Here is a 15,391-nt window from a genome sequence, read left to right as displayed (position 1 = left end):
AATATGCAATATAATGCACAGGGCGGCATGGTGACTAAGTGGGTAGCACTGTTGCCTCACAGCAAGAAGGTCCTGGGTTCGATCCCCAGGTGGGGCAATCCGGGTCCTTTCTGTGTGGAGTTTGCATGTTCTCCCCGTGTCTGCGTGGGTTTACTCCGGGTGCTCCGGTTTCCTCCCACAGTCCAAAAACAGTGCAAGTGAGGTGAATTGGAGATACTAAATGACTGTGTTCGATATAACCTTGTGAACTGATGAACATTTACCGTTTCTGTCATGAATGTAACCAAAGTGTAAAACATGACGTTAAAATTCTAATAAACAAACAAACATATAATGCACAGTGTGTTGCATCTGACAGTGCCGGGGGCTGAATGTGTACTGAAGGAGCTGTCCAGGTTCTGAAACACAGAATCGCAGCGCCGCTCCATGGCTGTCTGAACTGCAGACTAATACTGGTTCCAAACGTTCTCCAGTTTTACTACCATACGTAAGAGATCTATGTGAGTATTTTGTGTTATAATAATATTATGATAATATCGTTTATCCTTTATCAGTTATGTAGATTTTTTTTATCTTATATGTATTGTTTTGCAAATGATTTATTCAGCATTTTTTAATTGATTCTTACAGCAAATGGTGGTGTATTAACACACTGTGGAACATCTTGTCTGTCTTATTAAACCGATTGCTTACTGCCCCCGTGTGGATTTTCTTTTGAATAGTTTCTACTATGTTCTAATATTAATCCTCGGACAAACAGCCAAAGAAAATGTATCTTTCGGGTTTAGTGTAATAGTGAGTTTGGTCTTTTATTTACATTGCTAAACGTGCGTAAAATTGGACAATGCAAAACAACCCCTAACCCTGAACTTAAAAAACAAAAAAAACAAAAAAGTTGTCTAGTTAAATGATATTTATTTTGTAAAATATTTTACAATATATCAAATCATATGTGTGCTCAGGTAGTATCTTACTGTCTTTCTTGTCCTTTGTTTTCTCAAGGTCAAAAATTTGCCAAAGCCCCCCGCCCCCGTGCTTCAAGTGCTTGTGCGTAATGTGTTGCTATTGGGTCAAACTTGCAAAATCTTTGTTCGTGACTCGGATTTCGATTCGAGCTTCCAAATCCAGCAGGCATTCCTACAAGTAGTTTTGATTTTTCCTGTATAAAGGGTTTTTGCGCACAACCCATATATGTCCAAGATGCACTACAGGAGGAGGCAGCACAGTGACGGAACAAATTAAACAGTTGAATGTCCTGGTGAATATCAGCAAATCGCATATACAGCGTCTCACCAAATCGCAGAGCGCCTCTGTAAATCACACAGCGCCTCCCCAAATCGCACAGCGGCTCCAAGCCATACAGCCACTCTTCAAAGGTCAGCTCGGATGGGATTTAGGTTGCTGCTTTTTGCGTTGCGCTTTTTTCGGAGTAAATGCGCACCTGGTCCACCTCCTGAAAATTTTCTGTCTGTGAATTTGGATATTCTGTTTTTTACTGTCTGAATCTGCGTTACAAGGTAAACCACTATTTAGTATTTTTGTGAAAATGCTTGAACAGGTGTCTTGTCTGCAACAGAATTTTGTGTTGAGTAAAAATAAAAATAGCCGACTTGTTTGAATGTGGCTATGTGGTCATGTCCTTTATTTCTGGAAATCATCAGAGTAAGGTATTTCTTTTACACGTCTTAGTACTTTTTTTTTCTTTTATATTTTTAAGAATATATGATTTGTCAAGTTCGGTTTTACTGAACTGATTGTGACCTTATGTTCACTTGCACACGCTGTGCAGATTCTGAATGCTGGTTCATTTGTATAAATTTGCCACTTGTTTGTGACTGGCTACTATGAACTTTTCATGAACGCTTTTATTTATTTCAACCGTCATTGCATTTTTATTTGAGTCCCAATCAGATGGTGTTCCATTCTTTAATTTTACTCGTAAGAAATACATTTTTAGGGACCTTATTGTAAACGGACTGCAAATATATTGACAGCCTTGCAGCCTGCCTATTGCTTTAAAGTTCTCTAAAAGGTTTCATCTGCTAAACCCAGGTTGCAGCCTGACTAAAACCTGTTATATTGAATAACATATTAAATATATTGAAATTATTCTAAAACCTGTACTTATCTATAAATCTATTTGTATATTTTAAATTATTTACGTAGTTTAAAATATTATTTAAAACAACAATATATAAAGAAATGATATCTTACTACTGTATACACATGTTGAAAATATATGAAACTAACTCTATCAACCCATCCAGCAGGTAAAATAATATATATGCTTAAAATGTGCTTTTTGTTTGAAACAAATGTACGTTTGTGCGTTTGCCCTCCTGTTATAGTTAAACTAGTGCTGATTATATATGCAGTTGTGCACACCTGAATGAAACCTGGATATGTTTTTATAAATAGTACTTGCTTTTTAATTTATATGTTTAAATAAAGCTTGGAGTGATGCTTATTCCCCTGTGTATACTTGTGCCCATTTGATCTTTAACTTTTTCTCTGTCCCCTGGCAGCGGATGTGATTGCTGGTCCTCAGTGGAACTAGAGTTTTATCAGTGCGCTTTAGTTGAAGCTCCTCAGCCTTGTGTCTGTAGACTGATGGCGACGTCGGCGGCTCCTTCCTCCTGCGGCGGCGGCGGCGGCGGCGGCGAGCCCAGCCCTAACATGCCTAATTTACGGCCACCTGCGTCAAGTAGGTGCCTCGCTTACATTAAACGCTCATGCACTCAGGCTATTTGCTTTGTGGCCGCTGTCGTCAATCTTGTGCTGTGGAGGGGGCTGCAAGGGAGGGGTGATGATGGGGTAAAACTGTCCCCATTGGTCACAGCCTGAGGTGCAGCAAATCACACTGTTAACATTAAAAAAACACCGACTGGGGGACAATTAAAGAAGACAGGCACCCACATGACCACAGATCTGTCTTCATTTTTTTAAATATCCTTAGAATTTAGATTTTTAGGTTTTTCTAATTATTATTAACTGGGGTATATCATTGCAATAACATTTAAACTAACATTTTATTTTATATATTATTTCATTTTTTTTATCTTTTTATAAATGGGTTTTAAAGCATGCACCTATTAACAAAAAACACATTATTATTATTATTATTATTTTTTTATGAAAGATAATAATAATAATACTTTCTTATTTTCCTTTTCTTTTCTCTGAGTAAAGAGATAAAAACAAGGCACCTGGCTACAGTATTGTGTAGTTAATTAAGTGAAGAGAAGCTCTAATTGCAGGGACGCTAAATTAGCTGTAATGGCTCGCTGCTCTCTGCTGCATTATTTCTGTGGCCGTGGGGGAAGGAGCTTTTAGCTTTTTTCCCTCGGAGAAGAGCAATGTGCTTCTCACAAATGACTTACAGCAGCACTATTCCACAAAGCTCTGGCTAAAAACAGCAGTTTCATTCATCACTGTATTGCTCTTTGCATTGCAATAAATTGCAGCTCTGTATCTTTGGTATTTTTTTTTTTACTTTTTGTTACACGGCTGTTTATTAAATATCCGACCAATTTTATTAGTATTTTTATTTCTTTCTGTTAAACCTATTGTTTTATTGTGGGAACTGGTATTGCTGTTGCAAATTAGTGTGTCCTTAAAAAATCAATTCAGTGGTTACAAAAAAAAGAGATCTGGCAGAGGGACCTGCGTGTCTAATGCATTGATAACTGAAATTATGGTTGGCTGAAATTGGCATTTCGAGGACAAGGACCTTGTGTTCACCTAATTTTGACAAAGAGTCCTTATACTTTGTGGGTGAAGAATTCTACTAGACTGCATGTAATGAAAAGATATGGAAATAATTTAGTTCTTGTGTATTTATTTACTTCGTCACTCTTTAGGTTATGACTGGAGTGGAGTGGCACATGGATGTACGAAGAAGCTCGGGATGAAAATCTGTGGTAAGTTCAGTTGAAGATAAGCATCTTTGTTTCTTGTGCCTACTAATACAAAGGATAAAAGCTGACAATGTTGGACGTTGATTGTTGATTGTAGAGCAAATAGTATATTGTAGCGTTGTTACCGGTATTTGTGCTGTTGTAAAATACCTTTAGGTGGTGAGCAATGAGAGTGGCTGTATCATTATTTTTGGATGTTTGCCATTGATTGATTGACTGATTGATTGATTGACTGATTTCAAGAACGTTGGCTACTGGATCTATCACTTGTACGAAGTACATTGATATTAACTGGCTAAGCTTTCCTTTAGCGCCATCAACTGGTCTACTGGTAGTGCTATTTATAAGTATTGACCTTCTTGATTAGCTCATTTCACTATAAAAAAAACCAAGTCCTTCAAATATATTTAATTCTTTTTTTCCACTAAAAAGGTATATTTTTTAGGGCTACTTGAAAACAATATGTGGTTTACCATTACTTAAATCATTAATTTATTATTTAAAAATCTGTAGTATTTAAAGAATTTTAAAAGTGCGATATATACCAGTAGCCTTAATGTACTACTAATAAACTAGATTAAAACAGAATTTGAGAAATATACTGAAGAATAATATATACGGATTATAGAGAAATCAGATCCAAGAATGCAGATTGTCTTTTTCCCCTAAATAAAATAAATAATGAACAAATTCTGTCTGAACTACATGTATTAAAAATGTCTGAACTAAAATGTATTGCGCATTTGCCGCAAACTATAGGCTACGCTTTTATTGTAATAATTATTAGTAGTTATTATAAATAGTAGTAATGATTTTATATATTAATGATAATAAGCTGTGTTAAATGCATTATTTCAGTGAATGAATGCAGAACAGTACTGAGTGAAGCAGGTCAGTGTGATCAGCCGTGTGTTCAGCTGTGATAGCGCAGTCCGTCTTTACACAGCGCTGCTGGTACTGAGAGATTAAAACAGCATCTGATAAAAGCTGCCGGTGAAATATGTTCCATTAACAGCTTCTCAAATAAATCCTGCTTTAAACGTTTTTTTCCAGCCTGGATTTAGTTCAGTTTGTGCACAGAAATACAACATAATAAATAACAAGTGTAATTTTTAATGGTAATTGGTATTTTAATTAATTTTTTTTTTCTTTTTTCTTATAGACAAAATATTTTTTAATTCCTAAAAACTATATTAAAACATTTATTATTACTGATACAACCTTTAAATATATCTAAATTCATTGATAACTGTTTGTTACATAATGCACAACACCCTAATTTAAACTAATGAGCCCCAGAAGTGTATGTAATGTTTTACTGTTTAAGTAAAAAGCATTAAATCTTTAAAATAAATTAATGAAATCTTATTATAATGGAATTTGTTTTTGTTTGCATTACGCGCAAACGACACTAAGTAATTTTTATATTGCTAGTTGCATTACTATTGAGACTAAACATTGAGACTTGTGATCTTGGTTTTGGGGGAAATGTTATTTTGAGGTGATGCATATCAGAAAGGAAGAACAGCAGCATGCATCATTAGGTTCAGGCTCAGTAAGTCAGTGGTTGCTGGAGTGTGTGATGGGCTCGGGGTCTCTGATCGGTTCCGGAGGGATTTTGAGGTGCTAAACGGAGCCAATTTGTTTTTGCTTGACTGATATTATGGTATCCCCCTGAGTCTCCCCCTGAGTCTCCCCCTGATTATGGCTCCATCATAAATCCCAATGAACTGACACTGGAAGGGTGATTCCTAGGAAACAGATAAGGGATCTCTAAGGAACATATATCATATAGTCTATCTCTAACATATATCATATATCTCTAAGAAACATATAAAGAATTTAAAACTCTTGTAGCATGTTTTCTAATGTAAGGCGTACATTGTGATCCTCCTTCCCTGTGACCATTTAGGATTTCTACAGAAAAACAATAATCTCGATGAGAAGAGTCAGATTGTAGCTTCGCTGAATGAACAGCAGTCACCAAAAAAGCTCGGTTTACAAGATCCCCGCTTCAGCCGCATTGAGGCCGACTTCTCCAACCTGTATGCCAGAGGTGTGTTACCTGTTTTTCTGCTACTCGTTTAAATGTACTGTAATTTTAAGTTTTGTGACTTTAATGTCTACACTGTGGAGAAGAAAATATATTCCTAAACTAAATTTTTTAGTGATAAATAATAGACCTTCTCGTTACTGATGTTTGGAAATTGGAGGCCATACTCCTCCTGAATGTCACAGATACAGTGATGTGTTTTTGTTTTTTCTTTCTTGAAAATAGTTTGAGAAAAAAATGCATGTAAATCTTGTTTTATTAAGTGATCTTCCTATGGTTTGCCACTGACACATCATCAAGTCATCCTGCAAGTCCTGCAAAAACAGGCTTTTTTTCTTGGTTGTCCTGATAAAATTGCTAAGGCATCTGAATGAAATTTTGGGCTTTATCCTACAGCCAGACTTGTTTGCTGCTGCACCATAAGCTTGAAGTTTGGATATTACTTCCAATGGTGTCTCTAGAAATGTTCAAGGTCTTAAAAATATTCTTATAGCTTTGCAATGAAATGATCTGCTCTCTCAGCTTTTGTGACAGCTCCTTGGTTTTCACTATGGGTGCAACACACCTTGAACACATCTCTGGGTGGTGTTCATAAATCAATATGTTGTTATTAGCGGAATCCTATTAGACAGTATATAAATTGTTTTGCTAAGTTGACATTTTTATTTAAAGATTTGCTGCCTGCTAAGAATGGTGAGGAGCCTACGATCCAGTTCCTCTTGGAGGTGGTGGAAATTCTCACTAACTATGTGCGGAAGACATTTGACAGATCCACCAAAGTGCTGGACTTTCATCACCCACACCAGCTGCTAGAGGGCATAGAGGGTTTCAACCTCGATCTCTCAGACCAGCCTGAGAGTCTTGAGCAGATTCTAGTGGACTGTAGAGACACCCTCAAATATGGTGTCAGGACAGGTAAGAGAAATTTGAAGGTTTGCTGTATCATGTATATTCCTCTAAGTTTGTAAGATTCCTTAGGTTGACTCTGCTGTGCATTTTAGGTCATCCCAGGTTTTTTAATCAGCTGTCCACTGGGCTGGACATCATTGGCTTGGCTGGGGAGTGGCTTACTTCAACTGCAAATACTAATATGTGAGTACCTGTTAAAATGTTATTGTACAAAAATCTATCTGAGTAACGTTTGTTTTCAAGTGAATAGCACAAACAGAAAGTTGTTTTAATGATAAACATTTAAGTGTACACCTATGTCATTAAAAAAAACTGTAATATAAATAACCAGTAAACCATTTCAATTACCAGTACAATTAAGCACATTTGATTGTCTGCAAATTTGAGTGTCTAACATGTGAGGTCCAGTCTTACATGTAGTCATCTAACCCTTACCTTAGTATACCAGTCCAAAGCTGCTGACTCTTTTTCAATTTTAAGCATTTTCATCATAGACAACAGACAAATGTCCCATAAGGTCAAAATTGTCACCATCATATAAGTTTGGGTACATTCAGTCATCATTAGTAAATAATTCACATGCCCCAAAATACGAAACACAACAGCTGCCCTTTTGGTTGTCAATGCATCACAATTAAGATAAGCATTTTGTTGATCAGGTAAGTATTTTTAAAAGTTATGTATTTTAATACTATAAAGTCAAACCACAGCTGCCATCAACTAATCTGTAATATTCTTTTTAATTCAGTAAGCAGTGTTTAAATTCTAACCAGGAGAATGTTAACGCACTATTACATGTTTAATCTCAACAATCCATGCTCGTTTTCAGCTTGAAGGAAACACAGGGATAAAATAGCACAGGATGAACACACCAGTTTAGGATGACCTCTAGAGGTCAGAAATTCTATTATGTTTCTTTTTATGGCATGAACCATAACAGTTTAAAGGTCAATAAAATATACACCACTAGATTTATTTGCACTATTTTTCTCTTCAGTGATACAGTGACTGACCTTTGTTACCTTAAATGGTTTAGTATAAATTCATACTTTTGAAGCACATACTGTAAGATCCACAATGGCATGTAAACCGACATAACATTATGTTTACAGATTTAACCTACAATTTTTTTTTTTACAAAAGTTTAATTATTAGCTATTAAATTTGAATAATTATTTAATATATAAGTGAAGTCTATAGAAATATTTAGCATTTACATAAGCCAATAATTGATACTGTATGTTCATAAGACACAAAGTGTCATTTGCCATTAACACAGTTCCCAGGCAATAAATCATGTTAATGCTACAGTATGTAAACTTTGGGAACTTGAAGACATTTCTGATAGAAACCGATTGTTGCTTATAACTCATAAAATAACATTTTGTAATGCATATTATAATGCTGCAAAGTCCCTTCATGGCTTTAGATAATCTAACATCTGTAAGTTCCAAGTTAACATGCAGATTTGTGTGCAATTCAAATATTCCCTAAGATTCTGGCAGTGTGTCTATTTTTATATACATATGCATGATTTTATGTAATGTACAGTATTTGAGCTTGGGATTAGGGACAAGAATTCAGCAGTGATTTACCAGTGGTCGAAAATTACATTTGTTAGGGGCCAATAATTTGACTTTGCAGAGAAAAAGGTTGTACTGCTGTTTATTAACATTTTTAACCAACAATCTTCTATGGTTGTTTTATAGGTTTACATATGAAATTGCACCAGTGTTTGTGTTAATGGAACAGCTGACTCTGAAGAAAATGAGGGAGATTGTTGGTTGGTCAAATGGTGAAGGAGATGGAATATTCTCTCCAGGTGAGTATCCCTTCATATGTTAGTATTTTAATTGCTTTCGGGTTTGGCTCAGGGTTAGGGTTAAGCCTGCCTTTTGCAGCACAGATTAGTGTTACTATACTGATAGACTATTATGGTATGTGGTTTAGGACAGAGCCCCTGATTTGAGGGAGTAGGCTATGGAATGCAGTTTAACACTATTTACTGGTATTTTAATTATTTAATAACACATTTTTAAACCTATAACAAGAGAATCAGATTAATGCTGTTTTCTTGGGCTGCTCTCAGGAACAGTTGAATTTATTGCTGAAATTAAGTTTTGTTCAGGGTTAGGGTTAATGTTGGGTTTCAGTTTATGGTTATATTTGGTGTTGGGTTGGGATTAGGGTTTAAAGTTAGGATTAGGGTTTCGATTAAGAGTTAAAGTTGATGTTTTTGATTTAGAGTTGGGCATTAGGTTTAGAGTTTTAAGGGTTAGATTTTAATTTAGGGTTAGGGTAAGGTCTGTGTTTTGGGTTAAGGTTGGGGTTTGGGTTAGGGTTAGGGTTGTGTTTAGGGTTAGTGATGGGGTTTGAAATTTAGAGTGGCAGTTGTAGCCTAGTGGTTAAGGTACTGGTCCAGTAATCAAAAGGTTGGGATTAGGGTCAGGGTTTAAAGTCAGGTTATAGATTTAAAGTTTAGAAGTTAGGGTTAAACTATTATGCTCAGACTGTTTAAATGTTCTACAGGAGGAGCAATCTCCAACATGTACAGTGTGATGGTAGCTCGGTATAAGCATTTCCCTGAGGTGAAGACTAAAGGCATGAATGCAGTGCCCAGACTCATTCTGTTTACCTCTGAATGTGTAAGTTTTTTTCATTGTGAGTATTTTTGTTTGCAGATAGCACAGGGTTGCTAGTTGGTATTTTTATGTATTAAAACTATACCATCCCACACAGATACCCCCCCCCCCCCCCCCCCCCCCCCCCCCCCACACACACACACACTTAACAATGTTGTTTTAATTAGGAATGCTGTGCAAAAAGCAGGAATACTCCCAGACATGGCTACAGTTATTTGTAGGACAGCCCTTACTCTTTTTTTTACTTACTTACTTACTTACTTACTTTACTTAGGTCCCTTTTTTTTAAGATGTCCCCAACTGATGATTTAGATCACTATTATATTATTTATTGATCCTACTGCTGAGATTACTATCCATCATACATTGATCCACATGCTTACTACAGTCACCATTTTTTACAGAGTCACTACTCCATAAAGAAAGCCAGTGCCGCTCTTGGCTTTGGGACAGAGAACCTGATTCTGCTGAGTACAGATGAGCGGTAAGATCATTCTTATTTCTTGTGTGTCTGTATGTGTGGGGGTGTCTGTGTTACATGTTTGTCTCCTTTATTAGAGGTAGAGTCATTCCTGCTGATCTGGAGGCCAAAGTCATTGATGCCAAACGGAAGGTGAGTCTTGGTGTCCAAGTAACTGAATGATCTAAAAATGTAAATATTTAACTAATATTATTTTATATATTAATGTACATTTGAGGATCAGTTTTTTATATGCATTTAGATACAGACCCCTTGACTTTTTGCACATTTTATTGTGTTGTTGATGTGATTTTGATGTTGATGTGAAGTTTACAACAAGTTTTAATTAACAATTAAAGATTAATTAACAATCAAAAACTTAAATGTGTTATTTACAACAGCATTCAGACCCTGTGCTCTGGCATTTTATCCTCAAAATGTAATGAAAACTCAACTGGAGTCAACCTGTTGCAATTTGAATTAATTGAACATAGTTTGGAAAGGCACATGCTAGGTCTCTAAGGACCCCCAATTTATACTTCATTGTTAGAAATACCAAACTATGAAATCCAAGGAACTGGTTCTCTACGTTCCAACTGTGGCAAGACACAATCAGGGCAGAGACGTATCATAATATCTAAAGCTTTGAGTGATCTCAGCAACAAAGTGGCCTTACAATCTTGAGATAAAAGAAGCTTGACACAACCTATCTTCCTAGAGTTTACCTTTCAACATGACAGTGACTGACAGTGGAGAGTCATTGTCAAAACAACAGTGGAGTGACTTTGGACAAGTCCTTAAATGGCCCAGTTAAAGCCCAGACTTAAATCCCATTAGGAGTTGGTGGAAAGACCTCAAGATGTCAGTTTACAGATATTAGCCATCCAATCTGTTCGTAAGGATCTGCCATAGATAATTGAATTCAATCTAAGTGTGCAAAGCTTGTACAGACATATCCAACAGGACTTGCAGCTGGAATTGCTGCCAAAGGAGTAGCAAAGTGGAAAGATTTTAGTTCAGTCATTTTTTATAAATTTTAAAAATGACATCATATTTTACTGCATTTTGGGTGATGAAATGTTGATTGATGGATAAAATGGAAAATAATACCAATTATACCAATCAAATCCACACAATAAAGTCAAGGGGTGTGAGTTGTAAAACATGAAATCTGTTTTATCTGGATCATGAAAATTCCAACCAGCCATATTAAGGGTTACAGGGTTTAGGTAATGTTCTGGGCTCTGTTGGCAAAATCACCGCAAGTCAGTGAGTGTAATCCAATCAAAATGATGGTCCATCTGTTCTGGTGCTTTTTCAGGGCTACGTTCCTCTTTTTGTGAATGCCACAGCTGGCACTACAGTATATGGTGCGTTTGATCCCATCAATGAAATTGCAGACATCTGTGAGAAATATAACATGTGGCTCCATGTGGATGTAAGTGCTCAGTGATAATTATATGTATAAATAGAAATGTAATTAATATTCTATTTTGGTCACTTGATATAACATGATATAAAGAAGTTTCTGTGTGACCATAGGGTGCATGGGGAGGTGGACTACTGATGTCCAGAAAGCACAGACACAAGCTCAACGGCATTGAGAGGTACAAGTTTCCGTTCTAGAAAATTTTTTTTTGTATTTTATTATTTGTTAACATGTTTGTGTGATTTCTCTTCTCCTTTTACGAATATTACAAATAATTACAGTATATATACACTATAAGTTTTGAATTCATGTGTTTTAGCCACAACAGTTGTAACAGGTGTAATAAATCAATTAAGTGAAAGAAACTATATGCCTCCAATTTTGGAGCAACGGTTTAGGGAAGGCCCTTTCCTGTTTCAGTATGACTGTGTCCCTTTGCACAAAGCAAGGTCTAGTCTCACACCCTTTTCACCAAATGCAGCCAGAATCGTTTATACAGGGTCTAATTGGTGTTCTATACCAAATTCTGACCATGTCGCAGTAAAAATATGATCATGCCATATTTTTTCAATATTTAACCATTCTGTATTATTTAACCTGTGCCCACTGTAGCCTAGCATTCTCATTTTTGCCTGACAGGACTAAAAACAGATTTGTTTTTTTGCTGGTCCATTGCCTCCTCAAGATTTGATGTGCTGTGCCTTTAGACATGCCTTTCTGCTCACTACAGATATAAAAGTTATTTAAGTTAGTGTCGTCTGACAGCTTGAACCAGTCTGAGTCATTTTTCTGTGACTTTTCTAATCAACACAGACTTTCTGCTTGGATGTTTTTTTTTTACAAACTCTATAGATGCTTGTGCACAAAGGTCAGCAGTTTCTGACGTGTTCAAACCAGCCCATCTGGTAAAAGCAACAATGCCATGGCCAAATTTATTCATATCACATTCTTCCCTTTTGTTGTGTGATTGTGTTTATTCATATCACATTTTTCCTTAAAAATGTTCTGGACCTATGTCTGCATGATTTAATATAATTCACCACTGACACATTGCTAATTGGATAATTACATAAATGAGCATATGTAGAAGGGTCTGAAAATTATGCAAAAATATTTGTAGGTAAGCTACAGATAAGTTACAGAGCCGAAACAAACCAGTTATAAAGTGTTCACAACTAAATTAAGGTTCAATGCACTAATATATTAACATACATTTATATAAAATATTTAGATTTTTACACAATTAAAGAGGGATGGATTGGGGAGACTTGTCAAATTTCTTCACATATTGCTATTATGATAGAGATATTGCAAACACACTCACACGTCTTTGATCTTGTTTTGATTCTGCTGTGTTACATGTAGGGCAAATTCTGTAACATGGAATCCACACAAGATGATGGGTGTTCCGCTGCAGTGCTCTGCCATTCTGGTCAGAGAGAAGGTAAGACAAAAAATGTAAAGAAATAAAGGCAGAGAGGTGAATGGAGTTTGGGGGGGGGGGGGGGGGGGGGGGGGGGGTAAAGACAGAAGGACAGCACTAAAAGAACAATGTAGGGATGAGAGGGAAAAACAAGTGGGGAAGTGAAATAGATAAACAGGACAAAAGGGTAGAAGAAACAGAGAGAATACGAAAGAGGGTCTGTGCTCACTGAAGTGTATTATTAACCACTCAGCTTGGCTGTGCTTTCTCTCTCTACATTGACATTTCATTACATGAATGTCTGCGAGTCTGGTGTGTCTGACTATGTGTGTCTGTGTGTGATACAGGGACTTTTGCAGGGCTGCAATTCAATGTCTGCTGGCTACCTTTTTCAGCCTGATAAACAGTACGATGTCACCTATGATACTGGAGACAAGGCTATTCAGTGTGGACGACATGTGGACATCTTTAAATTTTGGCTCATGTGGAAAGCAAAGGTGTGAAATTAATGAATAAGTGTCATCCAAAAAGGATTTCTAAAATTTATACGCACACCATTGGATGTATGCACATCCACATAAACAGTTGCTGGGTGGAGATCAGCATATATGTTTTAGAGGTTTCATTGTGCTGTGTATTTTCTTCGTATATACTTTCCTAAAACAGGGTACCATTGGGTTTGAGAAGCATGTAGACCGATGTCTGGAGCTCTCAGAATATCTCTATAATAAGATCAAAAACAGAGAGGGCTTTGAAATGGTTTTTCAAGGACAGGTATGTACATTTGTAATTCAATACTTAATCATTTACATTCTATGTTAAATACATAAATAGCATTGTAAAAATATTGTAAAAATATAAAACTGGCTGTGCCAATTTTTTATTCATCCTTATTCTTTTAATGTTGTTTGATTCTCATTCAGCCACAACACACTAATGTGTGCTTCTGGTACATTCCACCAAGTCTGCGTGGTATGTCAGATGGGGAGGAGAGGAGGCAAAGACTCCATAAGGTAAGCTATACTTTACTATTTTAAAGCTTAGCATATTAAAGACTGGAAATTCAAAAGCATATTACTGGCTTTGCTCGTTAGTTGGAAGGAATGACCCATTTCTTCTAACCCCTAAGCTGATACTTTCAAAACTCAGGTCTCAACTAAAATCTGTAAGATACTATGTACAACATCAGACAAGTGCCATCCTCCTCTAGGCACAGTAATCTGCACAATGATGTTGCATTATCAGCAGCTTAAGAAAGATGCAGTGATTGACTATCAGTACACTGGGAACAATGGAAGTAATCATGCCAGTAAATGTATGTAATTGAGTTTTCTCTCGCAACCAGGTGGCACCCAAAATCAAGGCCTTGATGATGGAGTGTGGCTCCACAATGGTGGGCTACCAGCCTCAAGGAGACAAAGTCAACTTCTTCAGGATGGTTATTTCCAACTCCGCTGCCACCAAGTCAGATATTGACTTTCTGATTGATGAGATTGAAAAACTGGGTCAGGATTTATAAATGGAAAGCAAGAACAGTAAACTGGTCAGTAAACCAAGAACAATGATAACTGGCCCTTCAGAATTACAAAGCATTTCACCAGGCATTAGCATGAGTTCTGTTTAATAACTGAGCAAAGGTTTATGTGATACATGATCATGATCTTAATAACAGCACTTCACAGAACCATATTCAAACCCTGTTGTCTGCACTAATATCTATTTTATGAATGTAATTAATCAAAATCAAATAGTTGATGGTTCTTGGTGTTGTAAATGTGATTAAAATCCAATGCATACCTTAGCTGTTCTCCTGTAGCATAAAATGAATGGAGAATAGGGCATTTATCACTACAATACTAGGTACCATATTCAATTGATATGTTTTTGAAGCTAAAGTACTTTATGTAGATGTGTATATTATATGTGTATATTATTGTTATATGGCCTTTGTGACAAATGTGTTACATAGTTTTACAAGAAGATGTCAAATTAGTGAGTTGAAATAGTTGTTAATTAACATCTAAATCATATGAAGAAATTGTATAAAATGTTTTTGTCCATTTGTATCAAATATCATTGTTTGTATGTAATATATTAAGAACTGAAAGTTTTAAACAAAAAGATTTTAATGTATTTATTGACCAAAGATGTAGAACAATGTGATATTTATGTATCAATCAGTTTTATCTGTACTACACAATGTTTAAGATGAAGTGATCAGTGTATCAGGTAAAGATATCAGTGAGCACATACAATGTAACCATTAGTGCAATCAGTGTGGTGTAGATGTGATTCATACTACTATTATAAATACATTATTGTTCTAAGTAAAATGTCTAATTATGACCAAAAGCTTCAGTAAAAATGGGGTGGCTTTTCATTCTGACAATTCTGGTAATTACTAAAAAAAACTGTATTTTGTCCTTATAACACAAAATATACTGTATTTTAACATATCTGAAAAGGATTGTATTGATGTTTTAGTAAACTACAGTTCATGTGTCAGGTAAGCCTAGTTTTTAGATATATATCTATGGGAATTTATGACTCTGCATAGT

General features: G+C 36.0%; 1 protein-coding gene across 1 annotated transcript; it reads left to right on the top strand.

The window, feature by feature from the left end:
* The first annotated feature begins 1,431 nt into the window (after nt 1–1,431).
* Nucleotides 1,432–14,476, top strand: gad1a (glutamate decarboxylase 1a). Its single transcript, XM_063005394.1, has 17 exons — nt 1,432–1,517; nt 2,526–2,704; nt 3,861–3,920; nt 5,830–5,973; nt 6,643–6,885; nt 6,972–7,062; nt 8,589–8,701; nt 9,409–9,524; nt 9,926–10,005; nt 10,080–10,134; nt 11,303–11,419; nt 11,524–11,588; nt 12,776–12,854; nt 13,181–13,330; nt 13,500–13,607; nt 13,757–13,846; nt 14,179–14,476. Exons 2-17 carry the CDS (start codon nt 2,611–2,613, stop codon nt 14,350–14,352), a joined length of 1,779 nt encoding a protein of 592 aa, XP_062861464.1. The 5' UTR covers nt 1,432–1,517; nt 2,526–2,610; the 3' UTR covers nt 14,353–14,476.
* Nucleotides 14,477–15,391: the final 915 nt, after the last annotated feature.

The sequence above is a fragment of the Trichomycterus rosablanca genome, chromosome 12, assembly GCF_030014385.1.
Source record: "Trichomycterus rosablanca isolate fTriRos1 chromosome 12, fTriRos1.hap1, whole genome shotgun sequence".
Lineage (NCBI taxonomy): Eukaryota > Metazoa > Chordata > Actinopteri > Siluriformes > Trichomycteridae > Trichomycterus > Trichomycterus rosablanca.
Note: the sequence above shows the minus strand (reverse complement) of the source record. Positions and strands in the feature narration are given on the sequence as shown.

Coding starts and splice junctions, on each gene's coding strand:
- gad1a (XM_063005394.1), top strand. CDS start 2,611: ATGGCGACGTCGGCGGCTCCTTCCTCCTGCGGCGGCGGCGGCGGCGGC. Junction 3,921..5,829: donor GCTCGGGATGAAAATCTGTG/GTAAGTTCAGTT, acceptor GTGACCATTTAG/GATTTCTACAGAAAAACAAT. Junction 11,589..12,775: donor AAGCTCAACGGCATTGAGAG/GTACAAGTTTCC, acceptor TGTTACATGTAG/GGCAAATTCTGTAACATGGA.